The sequence below is a fragment of the Mytilus trossulus genome, chromosome 7, assembly GCF_036588685.1.
Source record: "Mytilus trossulus isolate FHL-02 chromosome 7, PNRI_Mtr1.1.1.hap1, whole genome shotgun sequence".
In the NCBI taxonomy this organism is placed as follows: domain Eukaryota; kingdom Metazoa; phylum Mollusca; class Bivalvia; order Mytilida; family Mytilidae; genus Mytilus; species Mytilus trossulus.
This window is the reverse complement of record NC_086379.1, coordinates 55,409,724-55,431,172: the sequence shown is the minus strand read 5'-3', so window position 1 is coordinate 55,431,172 and position 21,449 is coordinate 55,409,724. Positions and strand designations below refer to the sequence as shown.

The 21,449-nt window shown below is 32.5% G+C and overlaps 2 protein-coding genes across 2 annotated transcripts; both read right to left on the bottom strand.

Annotated features, from left to right (window-relative positions):
* Positions 1–5,918: 5,918 nt before the first annotated feature.
* Positions 5,919–9,172, bottom strand: LOC134727151 (uncharacterized). The gene is made up of 3 exons (XM_063591533.1): positions 8,953–9,172; positions 7,269–7,395; positions 5,919–6,420 (listed from the first exon to the last, which is right to left on the bottom strand). The coding sequence occupies exons 1-3, from the start codon at positions 9,010–9,012 to the stop codon at positions 6,212–6,214; spliced, it is 396 nt and encodes a 131-aa protein (XP_063447603.1). The 5' UTR covers positions 9,013–9,172; the 3' UTR covers positions 5,919–6,211.
* Positions 9,173–16,297: 7,125 nt separating this feature from the next.
* Positions 16,298–20,253, bottom strand: LOC134727150 (uncharacterized). Its single transcript, XM_063591532.1, has 3 exons — positions 20,128–20,253; positions 17,320–17,437; positions 16,298–16,519 (listed from the first exon to the last, which is right to left on the bottom strand). Exons 1-3 carry the CDS (start codon positions 20,185–20,187, stop codon positions 16,329–16,331), a joined length of 369 nt encoding a protein of 122 aa, XP_063447602.1. The 5' UTR covers positions 20,188–20,253; the 3' UTR covers positions 16,298–16,328.
* Positions 20,254–21,449: the final 1,196 nt, after the last annotated feature.

Sequence of the window (21,449 nt, the reverse complement as noted above, 5' to 3'; positions counted from 1 at the left end):
TTTTTTTAAATGAATAACCTTTACATAAACAAGCATGGTATATACTAACTTTTGTTTTATATGTGTAGAAAATTAAACCTCACATAAACCATAATTATGATTACTATATAAATTATCTGGAAACAATAGAATCAATGATCAAGAACGTCTAACCTTGGCTTCAAAGTCCAGTAATTTTGAATAGAGACATTGTCATATTACATGCAATTGATAGTTTTATTTTTCTTACAGTTTCTCCAGATAACATTATGAGCTCAAACTTATAGTTGTTCATATTTATAAAGCGGAAATGTTAGAATTAAAAAAAGTCGTAATCTTGGATAATATGCACCGCTTTTAACGTCCAATTACTTTTATAGACTTTTGACACGTACATGTAGGTATAGTGTCCGGCGTAGATTTTACTGGTATTTTAATTTTACGAGTATATAGTGTTATTCTATATGCTACGTATGTTTTGAACACAAACGACAGAGAATTTCCTTGTAGTTCAACTACAACTATATATTAAAATGGTTCTAATATAAAATGACTGAATAAATAGTCAACAATTAATCTTACAGGACGACGGATAATGTAATATGATTCTGTACACTACAAAATATATATATAACAAGTCAAAAAGGGTACAACATCACCATTAAATAACTATAAAATGAACAAATATTAGATATTTCGGATAACAGATATTCTACTTCAATATTTAATTAATAATAGCACGATGTCAAATGAATCGTGTCAATATATTCAAACTGAGAAACTTTTTTAAAATCTCGAAATTTATATAATTTTAACGAACATCACAGACGCTGGTACAATTTTAAAATTTCTAAACACGGTGCAAAGATTACTAATATATGCCAAATGAAAATAGTTGTTTTCGATGTGAACTGGCACAACTCTAAATTTCCAAAAGTTTGACAGTTTTGATGTTATAACAAGTCAGACCGTCTGTTACCACATGACTTGCACCATCCTGCAATTGAATAGCTTTTATTTTAGGAGACGTCAGCTCTAACAGATAAGTCTTCAGACTTGCTGGTTTCCAAAAAGCTAAGACAAGAGGATTGGAAAAGATCTTGGATAACTTAGGGTGTTTGCCAATAGTTTGTCAATTGGCATGGATCAAACGTGAAGTTTAGTAAAGGCTGGATTGTATGTTAGAAAAAACGGGATTGTTTTGCTGTGCCTCTTCTGTTTGTACTGTAAGGGGTCATTGCGGCTGTTATTGTTAGAAAGAAGACCTTTTTGTTCAATAAACTGAATGTGACTTTTTCCCTTTGTTATACTGGTTATTTCAAGCATTTCTGTCAAGTTTTGTCATAATCAGTTCAATAGTTTGAGAAAAATCTAGTATATTGAAAGACGACATCTACAGCGATTCAAGCAAAATTTCTTCGACAAATCCAAACCAAGCTGCATCAAGGTGGAATAGAGTGTGGACCAATAAATGATCAAATATCTATCTTATCTGCCTACAAACAGTTGACAATGATACACAAGATGATTTTAGGAAGATAAAATACCACTAATAAACCTCTTTGTCTTCTTTATAAGGTCTCTTTGGGTCAATTTATACCTCTCATTTCCTCAAAATTTCAACTTTTCAGGCCAATAAATAAAAATATTGGGGTAACTTTCACTCATTTATGGTAGAAATGGTATAAGAAATGAGTTATTGAAGCATTTTAGCAGAATGAACAATCCATATAAAAGTTTACTGTCTCCATGGAGGTTTCAATAAGTCCTTACGTACAAATTGAATTTACGCCGCGTTCCAAAGAGGGACATAAAATGCTTCTCTTTTAGTGAATAACTTGTCGTTACAACATTAAAAATAATTTCATCTACCTATTACTATATATTTATTTAAGTATTATCTAGGAAAATGTTATATCATAGCAAAATATAAGAAATAAGGAGAAAAAGCACCCCCCTTCCAAAAAAATATATGCACTTAGTATGGCTTGTTCTGTCAACTGAATATTCATGGTATAGTCCTATTTCAAGACAATTTTCTCATAAAATGTGTTTTGGAGACTCAATCCACTCAGAATAATTCATTTTTTGTATTATTTCACTTAAATAGCAAGAAATTGTAACACAGGAGATTACTCACAAGGCCATTGGTGCATGTACAGCTTCCCATATTAGGTGTAATACCACCATTGATTTTCCCCGATTAGTCTTTGTTAAATTTGCACTTTACAAAAAATTGTGCAGAATTTATCTTTGTTTCAAATTAAATAAAGAAATACTTGGCATGAGTAAAGTTTTATCCTGTCCACTTCTATAGAAAAAGTTTCACATAACATTTCATTGCATATAAGAAAATAACCATCATTTGAAGTTAACCAATCAAATTTCTCCCCTTATTCTATCTGTGTACAAGGTTTAGTCACCATGTAACCTCAAGATTACAAAATTTTCTATAGAAATCACAAATAAAAAATAATGGTGTTTTGAAATACCCAAGACAAATGTTTATGACACACAAATAGTTTAACTGCAATAAAATGTAGGATTAATTACCTACAACAGTCAAATTCAAGGGAATATTTTTTTAGACCTAGTTTCGTATGCAACCGGATGTGACGTACCATGATTTGGTGGTATCACACCTAGAGCGCAAATCCCTTATCTATGTCCAATTTCTTATAACCTCGTTTTGTCAAAAATCCGCGAATTCCTGTAACCGTTTCGTGACAGCCTCCTCAGAGGTACAAATCCGCTTTACTCTGAGACCTTGACTGTACGGGATACTTTTTGTACAGTGTTTGGGGTGACAGCTTTGGGGAGAAAGGAACTGATGTTGATCTGTGTGTTTACAGTAGAGGACTGTTGATATATTTTGGGATTCAATCCATTTCATGACAACATCATCAATGAAACGGAACATAGACAAAGGTTTAGATAAAGATTTGTTAATTTTATAGTTATTTGATGGTGATGCTGTACCCTTCTTGACTTGTAATACTGTTTTATATTGACTCCGTGTTTTTCTAGACAACCTTCAACCGTCCTGGTTTTCCAACAAAAGGACCATAATATGCGAATAAGAACGTTTAAGTTTGTGACTATAATTTACCGAAGGCCAAGTTTGGTTAAATTTGGCCCAGTAGTTTCAGAGGAGAAGATTTTTGTAAAAAATAACGACGACGGACGCAAAGTGATTGGAAAAGTTCACTTGGTCCTTCAAGCCAGGTGAGCTAAAAAAAAGCACATAATAAAAAAAAACACATTCACATAATAAAAAAGCAGTATCTTATTAAACAAAAGCACCATCTTCTAATACAAAAGCACCATCTTATAATAACAATCATTGATCTTCTTCATTTTACGAACATCGCCAGACGAGTATATTCGTAGCTCGTTGAAATCATTGAATAGTAATTCGCATCCGCTTATACCCTGGTCCAGAGGAAAATACATTTTTTTTTTCTGAATTGGAGACCTAAATGTTCATTTACTGAATTTAGTTTATCCCTTGCGAAAACTACCACAACCTTCGACCCCACCTACTTTGTCGCAAAACGTCTCAATCTACAACGTGAAAACTGTAATGCAACAAGAAAATTATTCTTATTGTAACCATAACCATCAATGAAGATCACATTAATAACATAGAAAACAAAAAATAAAATCAAAAAGTTCTTATCATGTACAGATAGAGATTACGAAATCTTGAGATATAAAAGTTGAATGCGTCTTTCTCAACTACGGATGACAAATGGAATACGCGATATATTACTGACAAAATGGTTTTATTTTGACAAGTCAAACTCTTTTTGCTATTTGTTCTAATGTTATACTGGTACGCGACACCGACAGTTCAAGGTTAGAAGAGGAGATCAGCGCCTACACAATATACTGAGCTTTTCAAAAGCCAGGAAGAAGCTTTTGGCATAGTGGCTGTCGTTATCACATACCCGTTGTTTGTCATGTTTGTTAACCTGTCGTGCATTTTCTTGTTTCACATTGAATTATATGAAGGCCAGTCTTGCATACAAAAAAGAGAGGCCAAATATATCAAAGGGATAGTCAAACTCTCAAGTCGAAAACACGAAAACTGACCAAAAGACAATTAACAGTACACACACAACATAGAAAACCAAAGACTGAGAAACACGTACCCAACCAAAAACTGAGGAAGATCATATTATACAAAACTATTTTTGAAGGCAGTACGACGGCCCGTACTTAATTATAGCCTTGTACTTGTCTTTGGTGGCTATAGATGTCTCCTTTGTAACCATACCAAAAACCATGACTTTCATATCATAACGGGCTCTTTCAGAATAATACTAGTGCCAAAAGAAAATTCTGAATTGTTTTTTTTTTTCACAATCAAAATGTTTTAACGGTAGCTAAAGAAAAACAATATATAACCAAGGACAGCAGTGCATGATTAAATGCAAAAGTTAAGCTAACACTCTTATATATTGTTTGTGTCCTGGAGTTTAAGTCTCACTTACACCGTGTCCGCAAATCTTTTTAAAGTTCAAATCCACTACTGGGCTGGTGATACCCTCGGGGACGAAACGTCCACCAGCAGAGGCATCGACCCAGTGGTGTAAATAGTTATCAAAGGTACCAGGATTATAATTTAGTACGCCAGACGCGCGTTTTGTCTACATAAGACTCATCAGTGACGCTCATATCAAAATAGTTATAACCCAAACATATACAAAGTTGAAGAGCATTGAGGATCCAAAATTCCAAAAAGTTGTGCCAAATACGGCTAAGGCAATCTATGCCTGGGATAAGAAAATCCTTAGTTTTTCGAAAATTCAAAGTTTTGTAAACAGGAATTATAAAAATGACCACATAATTGATATTCATGTCAACACCGAAGTGCTGACTACTGGGCTGGTGATATCCTCGAGGACGAAACGTCCACCAGCAGAGGCATCAACCCAGTGGGGTAAATAGTTATCAAAGAGATACAAATATAAAAAACTAATGGGCCTTTCTTGTAATTCCAAGACCGCAGTGTTGTCAGAAATGTTTCTGTTTGGCTTAAAATATTAAAATCCCTAGGAGAGATCGTTCGCTGCGCCACGTCCTCATCGTGATTGTTGTGAACGTTAAATATCGCGGCAGTACCTTTTTGTAAACGTAACGTCGTTCCAGGCAAATTTGACAGTTGCCGATTTAACGTTACGAAATTCCGCCAACATGTGGCGTTAGAATAACATCTTTGTTTTCTAGCTTGTTATGAATCTACATTTCGTTAGTAACTTGTATTTACATGCTTTATATTGTTGAATCGGTGTCGGGACTTATGACATCGTGCTTGCTTTCTTTTTAGTTCATATTTCTGTACGTACTGACAGTTGTTTACATGATAAACCTTGACCGATAGCGAACTATATTCTTACACGCAAGGATAAGGCGTGCTAAGAACTATAAAAACCGGATTTTGCGGAGAACGAAACGAATTTAAACTGATCTTCAAAGATTCCAAGAGGTAATTTCGCATTTAAGAAAAAACACATTCAAACGTTTTAACATATTGTATTTCATTTACCTGTATTTATCATTATTGATAATAATAATCTCTGATACTTTCAAAAGTTGTTTAGTTATTTTTTAATTCCAGAAACCAAAGATATTGTTTTTAAATTAAAGATTGGCAACAATCTTTACAGTGATCATCTAGTCTAATAATATTGAGAATGAAAATGGGGAATATGCCAAAGAGACAACAACCCGACCAAAGAGCAGACAACAGTTCAATAGTACCATTTTTTTTTTAATTTTATGTGCAAAGCTAACCTGGATAGTACACATAAAAACCCCTGATTTGGCATTTGAGGACAAAAAAGGGGGCACTATAACCCAGCTCTGTTGTTAACCTAAAATGTTTTACGGATTTTTAGTTCATAGTAAGAACTGTTTTACCCCCTACTTACAATCCTTGATAAAATTGCAAATTATTTTGCTTGTTGTATATTGGCTAATTATGGTCCGAATACATTAAAACATAAATTTGACAAGAACAAGATATAGCTAACATTAAAAAAGAAGTCAAACAATCATACCAGTATCCAAATAGTCATAGTAACCATGATATTGGCTAAAGCAACAAACAACAATTTTAAACTTGCACTTAGTTAAGCTGATAACACGCACCCATAGTATTAGTAAACGTTAAATTTGATCTGGTTCATAATTACAAAAAATATTGATATTTTTTTTATTCTTATGTTCAAGGTATTGGTTGGCATTCAGTGTGTCCACCAAATAACACCATTCGCTTGTGTTCTGCTGTCATGACTCCAGATGGTGTGAATGGTGGCATTGTAGGATCTGCTATGTAAGTGCACTTTAGTCCGGCTCCGCAATCACAATGACCATTCACCTTGCTAAAGTAATTGCAGTATTCACCTTGTTTCTTGTATTTTTCACACCATCCACCTGAAACAGAGACGAAAATAAAATGAAAGGTCAATCGTGGAAGTCCAAATTGTATTATGATTTTTTCAAAAGCTGTAGTACTAAAAGGATAATTTAATGAGTTGGTATTTCTTGGTATAAGCTGTCCGTATAAGATTTTTAGTTTAATTTTAATATTAAATTTCACATCCACAGCAAAAGGTTTGTCAAGTTAGAACGACAATCTCAAGTCGTGAATAAAAAAGTTATCAGTTTCACTATTAAAGACGGAGCGCCATAACCCGAAATAACATCCTCAAACATCTCAAGCGAGTAGCATAATATGAAAAAAAAATATCACAAAAACAGATCAAAGGAAAAATGCACAAAATAGCGATTTAATTAATACTTATTTATTATTGATTACTTATAAATAGGTTCCGATCATAATCGATCAACATGCGATTAAAATGAGTAAAACAATATTATAAACACTTAAAGTGTATCAACTGTATCAACAACTATCACATTTGTCAAAAATATCAAAAGACTTATATCAATTTACATTTGAATGTAATTCATAGATATTCCGTATTAAGGCTGTTGGAGACTAATATTTTAAAATGCCAAAATGATGGTATTGAACACATTAATTTGAATATATTTCAGATCAGGGTTAGCTAGGGATGTGAACTTAAATCTATTATTTCTGCAATCAGTAAGCGTAGGTTTTTTTTTATTGAGTGGTAACGGTTATACCTTACCGTAAGACGCGAACATATATTAAGGGATAACGGTTAATACTGACTCTGAAAGAGAACACGTGTCATAGATTAAGTGGCAATGTTTTTAACTGCCCTTAAAACATAACTTGTGTTTTAAAAACTAACCTTGAAACACCATCGGTACTGTGACAGGAAAGAAAATACTCTGTCTTTTCTTACTAACCATCAATGGACCCTCGTGGTAATAACAACATTCATCTGAACCGCACTGTGAATCATGTCTACATTCATCCTGCAGAATGGAAATCAAATAATATATTCTATATTTTTCGGTTCGTAATGATCTCCAACTGCGTATTTAGTTTTGTCATTAAATGTTTTAGTTTGAATCTCATCAATAAGTCTTGAGTAGACGACATGTGCTTCTTATCACAAAAGGTAGCGTCAATTTAAAGCATCAATCAGTTGAGTTGTTGAAAAATCAGAGATTTGCATTGATCATTTCTTCATATACACATTTATGGTCGCAATGATATCGATAAACAGTCAATGTATAAACACATTAAAAAATGCAAATACATGGGAGAAGGTTTGGATCCATTAAAACGTTTAATCCCGCTGCAAATGTTTGCACCTGTCCGAAGTCAGGAATCTGATGTACAGTAGTTGTCGTTTGTTTATGTAATATATACATGTTTCTCGTTTCTCGTTTTGTTTATATAGATTAGACCGTTGGTTTTCCCGTTTGAATGGTTTTAAAGTAGTAATTTTGGGGCCCTTTATAGCTTGTTGTTCGGTGTGTGCCAAGGCTCCGTGTTGAAGGCCGTACTTTAACCTATAATGGTTTACTTTTTAAATTGTTACCTGGATGGAGAGTTGTCTCATTGGCACTCACACCACATCATTTGTATACTTTTGGTGTAATAAGACTATAAATAAAGGCAACAGTAGTATACCGCTGTTTAAAACTCATTAATCTATGAACAAAAAACAAAATCGGGGTAGCAAACTAAAACTGAGGGAAACACATTAAATATAAGAGGAGAACACAACGACATAACATTAAAATGTTACACACACAGAAACGGACTAAGCATCAGACAAAATGCTATAAGAATAACAAATATTACATTAAAACCAAATACATTAATTTAGGGTAGATAAATGCCGTGACACGTCTTATAGTAATGTGAATTCACACTCAAAAATAAGATAAAACAAACGACACAACGGAATCACAACATTAAAATATAACACACACAGAAACGAGCTATAATATAACAATGGTATTCCTAACTTGGTACAGGACATTTTTAAAGGAAAAAATGGTAAGTTGAACCTGGTTTTGTGGCATGCCAAACCTCCATCTTTTATGGCCATGTGAAATATAACATTAAAATGACAACACAACATTTCAGGACTACAATATAAATAAATCAGAAAACACAATAGACAAGGAAACACACGAATAATAGCTAACAAAAGGCAACGAGTTTAAAATTTTAAGACGCCAGAGTGCAATTTGTCCACACAAGACTTACTAGTGACGCCCAGATACAAAAGTTTGAAAGCCGAAACAAGTACAAAGTTGAACAGCATCGAAGACCAAAATTTCAAAAAAGTTGTGCCAAAAACGGCCAGTATCAGAACACCCTTATTATTTAGAATAATTTATACTTTTGCAAAAAGTAAATTTTATAAAGTGACTATACAAAAGATATACAGGATAAAACTTGAGTATTAACTTATTATAGGAAACAACCGAAATACATTACATAACCCGACAAAATGCAACACAAAAAATAGGCACATCCCAATAAGTTAAAACATAAACTATCCTGTTTCATACCTTAGAAGCAGTGGCAACTGCACAAGAAATAGCTAACACCGCTAATATTTCTTTCCACATGTTTTTCTTTCTAGTCTAGTCGAATTAAAGAGAATTTCTTCTATTACTGTTATCTCTTATCTGAGATACAAAACCTGTCTGGATTCCAGTACAACACTCAACATTCATTTTAACCCTTCAACTTCATAGATAACTTCAATCCTCACTTGCAGGAAATCACGTTTAATTTTGTGGTTTGTAGTACTTAAGGTAAAATCGGTCTATGTATCTAGTTTTTCACTTTTAAAATTTACTCTACATGAATATTATTTGTGATCCGACTATGTTGATATGGTTGGATATGAACTGATTTAAGTAACCCCTATCCCTACATGTAAAAAAGAAAAAAATTATAAATTTTAATTATTATTTTGTTCTTTCATATTCACACATTACATTTGTACCTAAGAACCTGAGACCAGCCCCAGTTTTTGGTGGGGTATGTGTTGTTTATTATTTGTCTGTTTGTCTCTTTATTTTCAATCTATGAGTTTGACTGTCCCTCTGGTATCTATCGCCTTCTTTTATGTAATGCCATAAATCAAAACTGAATCTTAAGAACGAAATTGACATATTACATCACAAGAAGCTGAGCTGTATACACAAAAGTTTAAGTAAATCGAATTGATGACAAACACCGTATTTTTGCTATCGAATTGACAGCTATCATAGATGAAAAGAAAGTTCGAATAGAAAAATAGAAAAAAATAGCCAGCAAATACATGATCTATAAGTAACTCTCAAGTTTGAGCTTTGTAAAAGCTATGAACTGCTTTGCTCTATCCTAATTTAAGGTAATATGTGTGTATGTGGTTGCTGATTTAGTATTAGAAATGTGGTATTTTTTTAATATTCATTAATATGTAATGGCCTTACTTTATGAGTCTGCGTTATACACCATGCTTTTAAAATAGTGTTCACTTTACTTGAAGAAAATTAAAACATTTACAAAAAGACATTAATCATGAGGTTTGACTCTTTAGCGATGTGCCTAAATTGGCAGTACAGATAATGATTTTTTTTGTAAACAATCCACATATGCACATTAAGAAAAATAATTCGTGTATATGCATATTAACAAAGCAAATAAACACACTTTTATAATTGATATTTACATATTAAATTATTGTTTTGCAATGCATACATTATAGAACATACATGAACTAATGACTGTTGATCGGCACTGAAATACACATAGTTAATGTTCCGGCATTGGACGTCTTATCTTGAGACGAGAAAAGTCTTTAGATCTATATATCATTTACACAAATAGCTATTGCTGTATTTCAGCTGCATCATAAAGCATATAATCAGAATATGCATGTGATGGTTAATTATTTCAAGGTGGCGTGTATGTCGACTGACACAACTAGTTCCGCATCTTAATGTGATGCGAAGCAAATATTGCTGAAACGTAAGTCGACTATTTGAGTATGTGAGTTACTGTCCTTACAAACTCACTTTAATACCTTAATACCAGAGTTTTTTTAAACTAATGTTTGGCTATACTCTTGAAAACAAACCACAGTGGACACAGAAAACCATTAAATAGCACAAATGATCATAAGTTAATTTGACCAAAATCGTCATACATTCCTTGCTATTATAAAATTGAGTATTGGTAACTACGACGTACCCATACAGAGTATTATCTTTTTATAGATACCTGCTCGCGCGTTTTGTCTAGATAGGAATCCATCAGTAACGCTAGAAAAGATAAGGTAACAACCCAGATAAAGTATAATAGGGACTCAAATTACAGCTAAATGTATCTATTCATTTGAGAGAAAATCCGTATGACAAATAAACAGCTAAATGACACGGTACAGAATTCAATAATGAATAGAAACCATATCACAAAGTCAGATATAGTAGGCCTCCAAAAAACGAATGTAAAACAATACACGAGAAAACTAACAGCCTGATTTATGTGTAAAATAATGAAAGAGAACCAAATATGAAAGACAGGAACAAAGGACAACGACAGATTAACAGACATCTAACTTGGAACAGACACATACAGGGTATATGTTCGGAAAGGCACTATATTTTTTGTTCAAACGTTTTGAAGGTAAATAGGTGAAAAAAATATTTGCTTAGAGAAGCCATTTTAGTTAAATTTGGTCAACTTGAAGATAAGCTAAGAAACATCGCAGTTGAATACTCACTTGCAATTTAACCCTAAGCTAGTAATGGGTTACACATGAACTATGTGTGTTTAATTATTAAAAGAAAAGAATGTTAACATTAAAAGTGAAACAAGGGTAAATCCTTTGAATGACGAATTCAGTCGACATAAACTCATTGTTATACAGGCAAAAAACAAAGATTAACATATATTGTTAACCTATGATAGAAAATTAAACAGACCTAGAAAATTTGAAAAAACGAGTTTGCTATCTTTCTTTCTTTTTTTTTATTTATCATATATAGAATATATATCGGGTTATATGACCATCATCAGACTTAGAAGGCTATCTTAATGTTTAATGAATTTGCGTCTAATTTAAGATATACACGAAATGCCGATACATATTATGAAGCTCATGCATTGAATATTGTTTATTCTTGACTTTTTATAATTCGGATATACATTTTAGTTTGTTATATTTAAAATTTAAAATTTTTAGTCAAATAATCTAATTTTACAATTTAAATATGCGAGCTAATGATGGGAATTAAGTTATTTTCATGGATATTAAATTAACGTGGATTGAAAAAAAAATGTGTTTTCCTGGTTTGGCCAAGGACAGCATACTTGCCAATGTGATTAAACTTTATGGTTTAACTAACACATAAACATTACGAAATTTTATATTCAAGGAATAATGATGAATCCACAGTATTTGACAAGACGATCAGAGAATTTATGTCCTAACTTAACTAATTTGAAAATATCTACTTTTCTTATATTTTATTTTCTTACATTGCTTATGTTATTGCATGCAATTTACCTATACAAATTAAATATGGCCTAACTAAACTTTAAATATACATGACGTTTGAATCTGCACTACCATGGCTACTTCTACACTGTTAATGTGATTACAAAGTTTACATCTACCACAGAGTTCAAAAAGATTCAGTTTTACTTTTAGTCAACAATTGCATTTTGTCAATGGACACACATTTAAAAATAAGCGTAAGATCTAGCACACATTTATTTATCTCAATCTAAATTTTAGGGCAAAACGACCCTCTTGGTTATAAGGTTTAAAATATAAGAAACTATAGAGTTAAATGTGGGCTATTATTAACGCAGTTTTAGTAAAAAAATGTATATATTTGGCGACTTATTAAGGCATCTTAAACAGTGCATACAATATTTGTTAAAATTCAGTTGAGTGATGGACAGCAATTATTTACCTTTCACAGATGAAGTATATGTTGTGTACATGTGAGGGCCCAGATCATATCTAATCTATCATATATAATGCAAAAAATGTCTGCTGATTGGTATAGCAAATACCAAACATTTGTTCTAATAGGTAATTTCATGAACCATCGGTTGACCCAAAACTAAGTTTGACAGATTTATTTCATATTAAAATGAATCTTTTGTATATATTTCCTGAGACTGATAGAATTGTATAATACTTTTCCAGATTGTAAAATTGAGAAAGGGAATCGGGAATGAGTCAACGCGACAACAACCCGACCTTAGAGCAGACAACAGCCCACGGCCACCAATTAGTCTTCAATGTAGCGAGAAACTCCCGCACCCGTAGGCGTCCTTCAGCTGACCCCTTAAAAATATGTATACTAGTATAGTGACCATGGACGTCATACTAAACTCCGAATTATACACAAGAAACTAAAATTAAAAATCATATAAGACTAACAAAGGTCAGAGGCTCCTGACTTAGGACAGGGGCAAAATTGCGGTGGGGTTAAACATGTTTATGAGATATCAACCCTCCCCTTACAACTCTAGCCAATGTAGAAAAGTAAAAGCATACAGTACGCACATCAAAATTCAGTTCAAGAGAAGTCCGAGTTCGATGTCAGAAGAATAAATAAAACGACAATAATACATAAATAACAACAGACTACTAGCAGTTAACTGACAAGCCAGCTCCATGCCTCAATTAAACTGATTGAAATAGTATGTCTCCATCATATGAATATCAGACACAAACACAAAAAAATATATGGGCAAGAACATAACCCGTGTCATGCCAACAACTGTTTTTCTTTTATTAAAATAAACGTGTTTAGTTCCGAGGTAAAGACCCTATAAGTGAATCAATATTATAGCCAAAATATGCAATCTTTAATGACCTGACAACAGTATCGTAACTATATCCCTTCTTAATAAGTCCGTTGAAAGGTTTTGTAAGCTTTTGAGGTGAATACTGACATTTTTTAATTTGTGAATATTACCATAAAAGATTGGATGTGAAATACCTGAACGTATAAAATGTCTGCATATTGAGTTATATATACGAATTATTTCGTTATACCGATTATAAAATTTAGTAAATGTTTTGACTAGTTTGTGATATCGAAAACTCTGGTGTAATAATTTTTCAGTAAAACATAAATTTCTCTCTCTTAAATCTAATACGTTGTTACATACACGAGCGAATCGTACAAGTTGAGATATATAAACACCATAAGATGGTGACAAGGAAACGTCACCCTCTAAAAGTGGATAATAAACGATAGGAAATGAAAAACAATCTCTTTTATCATAAATTGTTGTATTAAGGTCAAGGAACAGTAAATGGGCTATGTCGCAGATTTCAGTAAAATTTGGCATACAACTCTGGCTCGATGAACTTCAACTGAAAATCGAAAACATATTGCATTTATCTCAATTATCATTTGAAATATTACTGATTGAATTCTTACAAAATGGATGAACATTTGTATAGAAAGCACATAAAATCGGCGAAAACCCTTCTAAAATTTGTAAATATCAAGATCGAGGAAAGGTCAGTAGTCATACTTAGTATGAGCTTTATTTAAAGAAAGTTCAACAGGAGACATTTCTTTAGTATACATACTGAAGTTGTCATTATTGAGAGCCAATATATCATCCAAATATTTAAAAGTATTGTTAATTTGTTGTATCAAATGTTGTTCCGATAGGTCTTTGCTAATTGTAGTCATAAATTGTAACTCATAACAATACAAAAAACAGGTCCGCAATAAGTGGTGAACAGCTAGTCCCCATTGGAATTCCAATAACTTGTCTCCAAAGCGAACACCCATGTTATCAAGTAAAAATTCAAAGTGCATATATATCAAAGCATGGTCAATTGACGTAGTTCTTTTGTTTATTGCTACTAAAAAATGACCCAAAAGAGTATGAACATATGTACTCGTATTCTTTTTGTTTAAATCCCCAGTTAATTAGGGATGTGAATTTTTCTTAAGAAGAATATGAGGGAAAGTGGTAGACTTTTTCCATATTATTTCTTCTTAAAATATAATATAAAGTTACCATGCTATTTACAATCTACAAAGCGTGAATAAATTGCCAAAATCTGCATAGACTGATAATGAAAAAAACCTACTATTTTTTGGAATAAAAGGAAATCTATGAGATAGAATATTTGAAAAAAAAAGATGAGAAGATTGGTGTTAAAAATATGCCTTTAGAAATAAAAATTGAATAGTTTCAGCGAACATGTCAAATTTGGCAATGTGGAAACTAAAATTTGGGCATTTTATCAGGGGTGTTGGATTCAATTTAGATGGCTTGAAACTTGAGAATTTGCAAAGGTATCGAAGGTTTACATGAAAGCAAACAACCGATATATCCTACCGTAGTCTAAGATCGTTCATCTTGTCAGTTCGTTAGGTATTTGTGTTTGAACTTAACACACGGGGAAACTCCGCATTGATGTCACTACGGTACTTCTGGCGTAGAAAAACAGTGCAAAATACGTTTTTTCTGCACTTTTGAATAAAAAAACATTTCTAAAGGTAAGTTTTCATTGTTGTTCTCAATTATTGCCAAAAAATGCCAATTTTCTAATGCCCGTTTCAATCCCAACTTCCGAATATTTAAAAACATTCTAGAACTTCACAAAATCCCATTTCCGGCCTCCATTGCTTTGTGTACATTCCATTCAGCGTCATCAATCTTGTGGCAGGCAATACAGGTCAAGCAAATCGTATTTTTAGGAATTTAAAAATGACATGCTCCTTAAGTTACCTCTTTCTCGATTTTCCCGCGAAAAAAACCCCAACCAAAATGAAAGGAAAACTATATGAAAAAACGATGTCCATGCCATAATTTTGAACAGACATATAGAGTTGGTTAATAAGAAACAATTTACATTTATTTTTCATAGAATTTTCTTTTTATTCATTATAAAAAGATCGATATTCTGACCATCATGACTGTAGGTAAATATTCATACAAAATTCCCTTGATGTCAAAAGGAATGGCAAAAAAAGATCTTTCCTGTTGAATAAAACCCAGAACTATTGCAAAATATTTTGAAGCAATATCCCAGAAAGAAAAAACGTAATTGCCGTAGACTGAAAAATCCCCTATTTGACAGTAGTGCAATTTGATTGGATATAACGAATTGACATCACGTGATTTTGACGCCATTGAAATTTTAATGTAAACAAACAAGGTCAGAAGGTTCCGTATGGGACATCATCGTACATTTGGTTACTGACAAACAATTACGAGTCATCAAGCTTGCCAATGCATGGTTATAAAAAATTAAAGCTAAGTCTACAGAAAAAATAAGAAAAAAATAGCCTTAGTATAACGACTTATCATTACACCTGGATATATTTTCGACGAAGTATTACAAATTATGAGGAATATGTCATGTTTGGTGTTCGTTGAAGTGGTTCTTGTCATGTAATTATAGAAATAAAATCTGAAAATCAAAAATATCAATTTTAGTATTGACAATATTGCCTTGGTTAGTATTGTAAACAAAAGCTCCTCAAAAGATTTTAACAACTAACAAAACTGTTATTCAAACTTCAAATTTTGGAAATTTCGAAACCAATTATTTTTTATATATATTTCATATTATCTTTTTGAAATCTTTAAAACCAATCTTTTTTGTAAAGAAAATGGTCTCAATATAAGTGAACAAAATTAGATATTGATCTAGATCTATTATGTCTAAATTGCAAAAACATGATTTGTACAGTTTTTTTAATTTGTCAATTTGCCAAGGTCATGCCAACCTTACGGACATATATAATATATACAACTATCAACTACATATTTCATTCAGGCAACACAGGATGTCATATGCAACTCATGTATCAGTCGTTTTCCAATTTAAAGCAAAAAGATGAATAAAACGCAATAAAACAAAACTTTCAATGGCATACAATTTTGTTTAATCATTTTAAGGTTGACACTCTGAATGTCCACCAATTTGCATACTTCTTGCATGGATGACAGGTTGTAGTAAGATAGATACGGTTGGATCCGGAATCCATTTGCATTTTAGTCCAGGAGCACATCCACAATGCCCATTCATTTTAGCTATGCCGCTACAATATTCACCTTGTGGTTGATACTTTTCACACCATCCACCTAAAACAAAGTTTGATTCTGAATGATAGTTGCTTTATTTGTCATCATTTTACATTCGGTGTATACTTTTTTCTAGGCAAATTATATTGTAAGGCTCTTTTGATAATGTTCGTAGTTAAAGTAGGTTAAAAATTACAACTTTAAATATTAGAATATCAAACGGAAACTGCAATTTCGACTAACACAAAAAAACAATCCAATCGGATGTATTAGATCAATGTGAATTTTAAACAAACTTCAGGAAGTATTTATCAAATCAAACAAAGGAATGACTCATCCGGTTGTTGAAAGGGAATACTGTACATTACTTTTGACATACATTTGTGCGTAAACAATAAACATGATAAATACACATGTAAATACATGACCTCAATGGAAATTAGGAGTGCTATAAAAACAACAACAAAAATTATTCACACGATATATATTACATCACCTTCAGTTAATCGTTAACATTCTTCAATTTCCAGGACACGAATAAAACAGCCGCTTACACCAAATTTAAGTCAGATATGATTCGAAATTCAGAAATATAAACATTACTTTTTTTTTATTAAACTGTATTTTTTCTCTCTGTCTTTTCGTACACCAGTTCATTTGCTATGGTCAATTTTGCTTTTGTTTTTTTGAAATACTATAAGGGTGTTCAATCAAAAAATGGATTAAGAAGACACGCGCTTACCGTATAACATTTTAATCCTGGTATCTATTAAGAGTTAAGAAGACGTTTTTGTTTAAAACGAACCAATTACAGCAGTCCCTTTCAAAAAGAAAATGTGTGCCTTTAAATAAAATGTTACCTTGATGAGCCATTACAGGAATAGGGACAAAAGTCTGTCTTTTACTCATTACCATCGGCCCTTCGTGATAGTAGCAACATTCATCTGTTCCGCATTCCGAGTCATGTGTACATTGAACCTACATATAAAATAAACGATCTTAGTAGGATAATATTCAAACAAAACACCTAGACGATATTGGTTTAATCTTCAAAGAGACAACTACCTTAAAAATGGCATAGAACAATAAAATGTTTGTGATTAACGTCTCCGATGGAGACGTTATGAAGAATTGAACGATGGACAGTCAGTGCAATGCATGCTTCTGACTACCTGATTGAAAGATATTACGAGACGTGAATAATCAAATTTTATTGATTGGTTAGAATAATCCAAACCTAGTTAATGTCTTTCCATCCCGTAGAGTATCAGATTTTGCCTGGAAGCTTTCACTTGTGGGTTTATTTATTTTTAAAAGTTTTTAGTTGCATTTGACAAATGGTGGCAATTTTGTAGAATTTTTTTTTAAATGTTCCACAATGCAGAATTTCAGTGTATAAGAAATAATTGATGCAAGCTATACTTTATTGTAGTTTTCACATTGGTAGGCATTATATTCGTGATTATTTTTGCCCGAGCGAAAGTGAGGGCTAAAATAACACGAATATAATGCCTACCCATGTTGAAACTAAAATGAACTATAGCTTGCATCAACTATTTCGATTCTAATTGGGACAATTAAGTTAGTTTCTATGTTCGATGTGTATAGGTGTAGAACGTTTGTATATGCTCTTCCATGAACCTCCCTTTTTTGTTTGTAAACAAGCAAACGACTATCAATGCGAATATTTAGAGGTGGAGTTTTGAACAGCCCACATGAACGGTTGTCGTATCTAGGTCAAATATGTCAGTTTCGAAGTGCAACACGTTACAGTCATAATAAATGAATTAGTAACAACATGTGCATCATTTAAGAGGTTGGAAATATTTAGAGTTAATCAACTATATTAAATGCATGCCAATTTGATAAAACTCATTTTTCTGTAGTAGTCAATATACGCATGTGCAAACACATTTAATTGGATTTAGACCATGGGTTTATTCATAAAGCGAATAAAGCACGTCATGATAAGAATGATGATTTAAAAAAAAAACAACATGTAAATGGGGTAAACAATGCTATACAAATTCGGAAATAACTAAAAGGAATATCACAACTCTACAGTTGTCATATTAGTACAATTTTCATGCAAATTACAAAGTAACTACAGCTTAATTTCAAGGTGAGTTTGACATACATAACATGTATCCTATATGGGAAATTTCTCCAAAACTTTTGAACAACTGGTTATTTAATAAACAATGTGCCCCTTAAAACCTCAATCATGTTATTATGCTTATTTTCAAGTAGATATAAGAAGATGTGGTATGAGTGCCAATGAGACAACTCTCTCATACAAGTCACAATCTGTAAAAGTAAACCATTACAGGATGAATCGCGGTCTTCAACACGGAGCATTGGCTCACACGAAACAGCAAGCTATACCGGGCCCAAAAATGACTAAAGGGTATGACCGGTCGCATTGTTGAAGGCCGTATGTTGATCTATAGTTGTTAACTGTTTGGTCTATTTTGTTATATTTGTTATTCTCGTGGTGTTTTGTCTGATGCTTGGTCCGTTTCTGTGTGTGTTGCGTTTCGGTGTTGTGTCGTTGTTCTCCTCTTATATTTAATGCGTTTCGCTCGGTTTTGGTTTGTTACCCCGTTTTGTTTTTTGTCCATGGATTTATGAGTTTTGAACAGCGGTATACTACTGTTGCCTTTATTTGTCTCTTATGAAGAATTGTCCCATTGGCAATTACACAGCATATTCTTATAAATGTATAGTATAATTTTTTTTATTGAATTTCGTAACCGTATGACCAGTGATAAGTATTTAGTACAGGTACAGGACAAAAAAAATCAAAAATGAATAAAATACATAGATAGGTCATTGCTTTATGTTCAGTTTCAAATATGTCATGCATGTTCAGTACGGAAAAGAAAACCAATTATTACAATAGGCTGGTAATTATGGTTGCTCAGGATAATCAGCAGAATATTTGAAATGCAAAAAAACCAACAAAAAAAGTATAATAGATAAGGACAGATATTTAACAGGCCACATCCAGACCTCTCAAATATTTGTTGCTAGAGTTTTTAAATTCCTAAACGAGGCGTTAAATTTAACGCATCTTATTGAGCGGACGTGCCAATGAATGCATCCGTCAAGACTAAACTGACGGGTTGAAAAAGACCAAGAATGACCATACTCATATACCCAAGTTCAATTTGGGGTTATATTCTCTTTCATGTACAACTGATTTACAAAATAAAAGCTGAAACTGAACTTCGAAAACTGTATGAATAGTTTGGTGGATAAATTATTTATATTTTTTCCAGATTGGCGGAGGGACTAAAAATATGTATTTGCCCACCTTTACCGATTTTTTTTTGTCACGTGAAAGAAATAATCAGAGGTTCTTCAATTGTTGAAGATCAGATACACAATGAATAATTTAAATGGAACTTCCATTATTTCCCTATCAATAACTTACTCACCATAATAAAATAGTAGTTGTTATGAGATTGTTTCACGTTTGCTGTAAGTCCAGAGGAAATATTTTAGGCATTTAATTTTTATACTACTAGTAAGCTATTAGAAATGAAGTGTGAATATGTGCATCGCCCAAATGTAAAACCAGTAAATTTAAAAGGAAAATTGAGAGTTCATAGATGTTGAATATGTCATCTAATGTTTTGATTCAAGATACAGATATTTTTATTTACCTTTAATGACGAAGTATAAGTAACAGCAATAACTGACAATAATATAAATTCCTTCCACATAATGTAACTAATGTTTGACGAATTTGTTTCAACCGATAAATCTTTAATTTTCTTATCTGAAGGATTTATTCATCTAGTTCTAGAACTGATAAGGATGATGACCTCTCCCCTAGATAGATATTTGTAGTCACGTATAAACTATCCCTAAATACAATTTTTTAAATATTGTGAAATAGTAAGAGAAACTGCATAGATGATAAATGGGCCTAAGTTACAGCTAATCAATTAACAAATGAAAAATATTTGCAAATATAGGGCATTTAGTAAACACCATATCGGAAAAACTGAGTTAGTTCAGCTGTGCAGGATGTATGAATACGCAGCCCCCGCCCGTTAAAAAAGAGACGTTAAATTCAATGCCTCGTGTATAGATAATTCCATGCTATACATTTATATGCGTACCATACAGAATTTCCCAAGAAATCTTTAGAGTGTAAGTATGAAGCCTGCTGCAGCGTAATTAGCACACGCTTTTTTTAAGTGAATAGACATAGGAAGAAGTGGTATGAGTGCCAATTTGTGTCTTTTGGTTTCTGGTGGAGACTTGTCTCATTAGCAATAATACCACATTTTCTTTTTTTTATTTTTTTCTCTGTATTTTATATTTCAGGGCCAAATAACATAGCTGACTAATCTATACGTATGTGTACCTTACAATCTGTTCAATACAGAAGTCGTTTTGCTGACCTATACTTGCTAATATTCACTTCATTTGGATTCCGGTTGAAAGACGTCTCATTGGCAATCATAAAACATACAACAAAATATAAATATTTATTGGGTCCCATTACATTTCAAACATCTTTAGGCATTCAAGATATTCACACGTAAAAATCATGGTAAATAGAATTGGTTCTAAAATCAATCTTAAGCATAAACTTTAAAAGGGCGGTACCAGACCACACACAAAAACCGTTCAATGTCAAGTTTGTCTTAGCAATTAATAGAGGGCCATGCACAATTACTTTATACTGAAGATGGAATACATCTTAAAAAAATCGCCTTTCTTCCCACAAGCTATCTCAGTATATATGGAAACATTACCTTTAAAAATTTTCTTCAATTAAAAGCAAAACAATGACATGATCGCTAATACCAAATTTAAGTCAAAATGAGATATGATGACCATTTAGGAATTCGTACCTCATTGTTTCCGTTTATGCTTTGTTTTTCCCTCTCTTAACTTTTCAGTAAAACGTAGGATTTCTATCTCAGTGATATAGTGACAGGTTTTTAAACACGAAACGGGCATCTGCCGCACA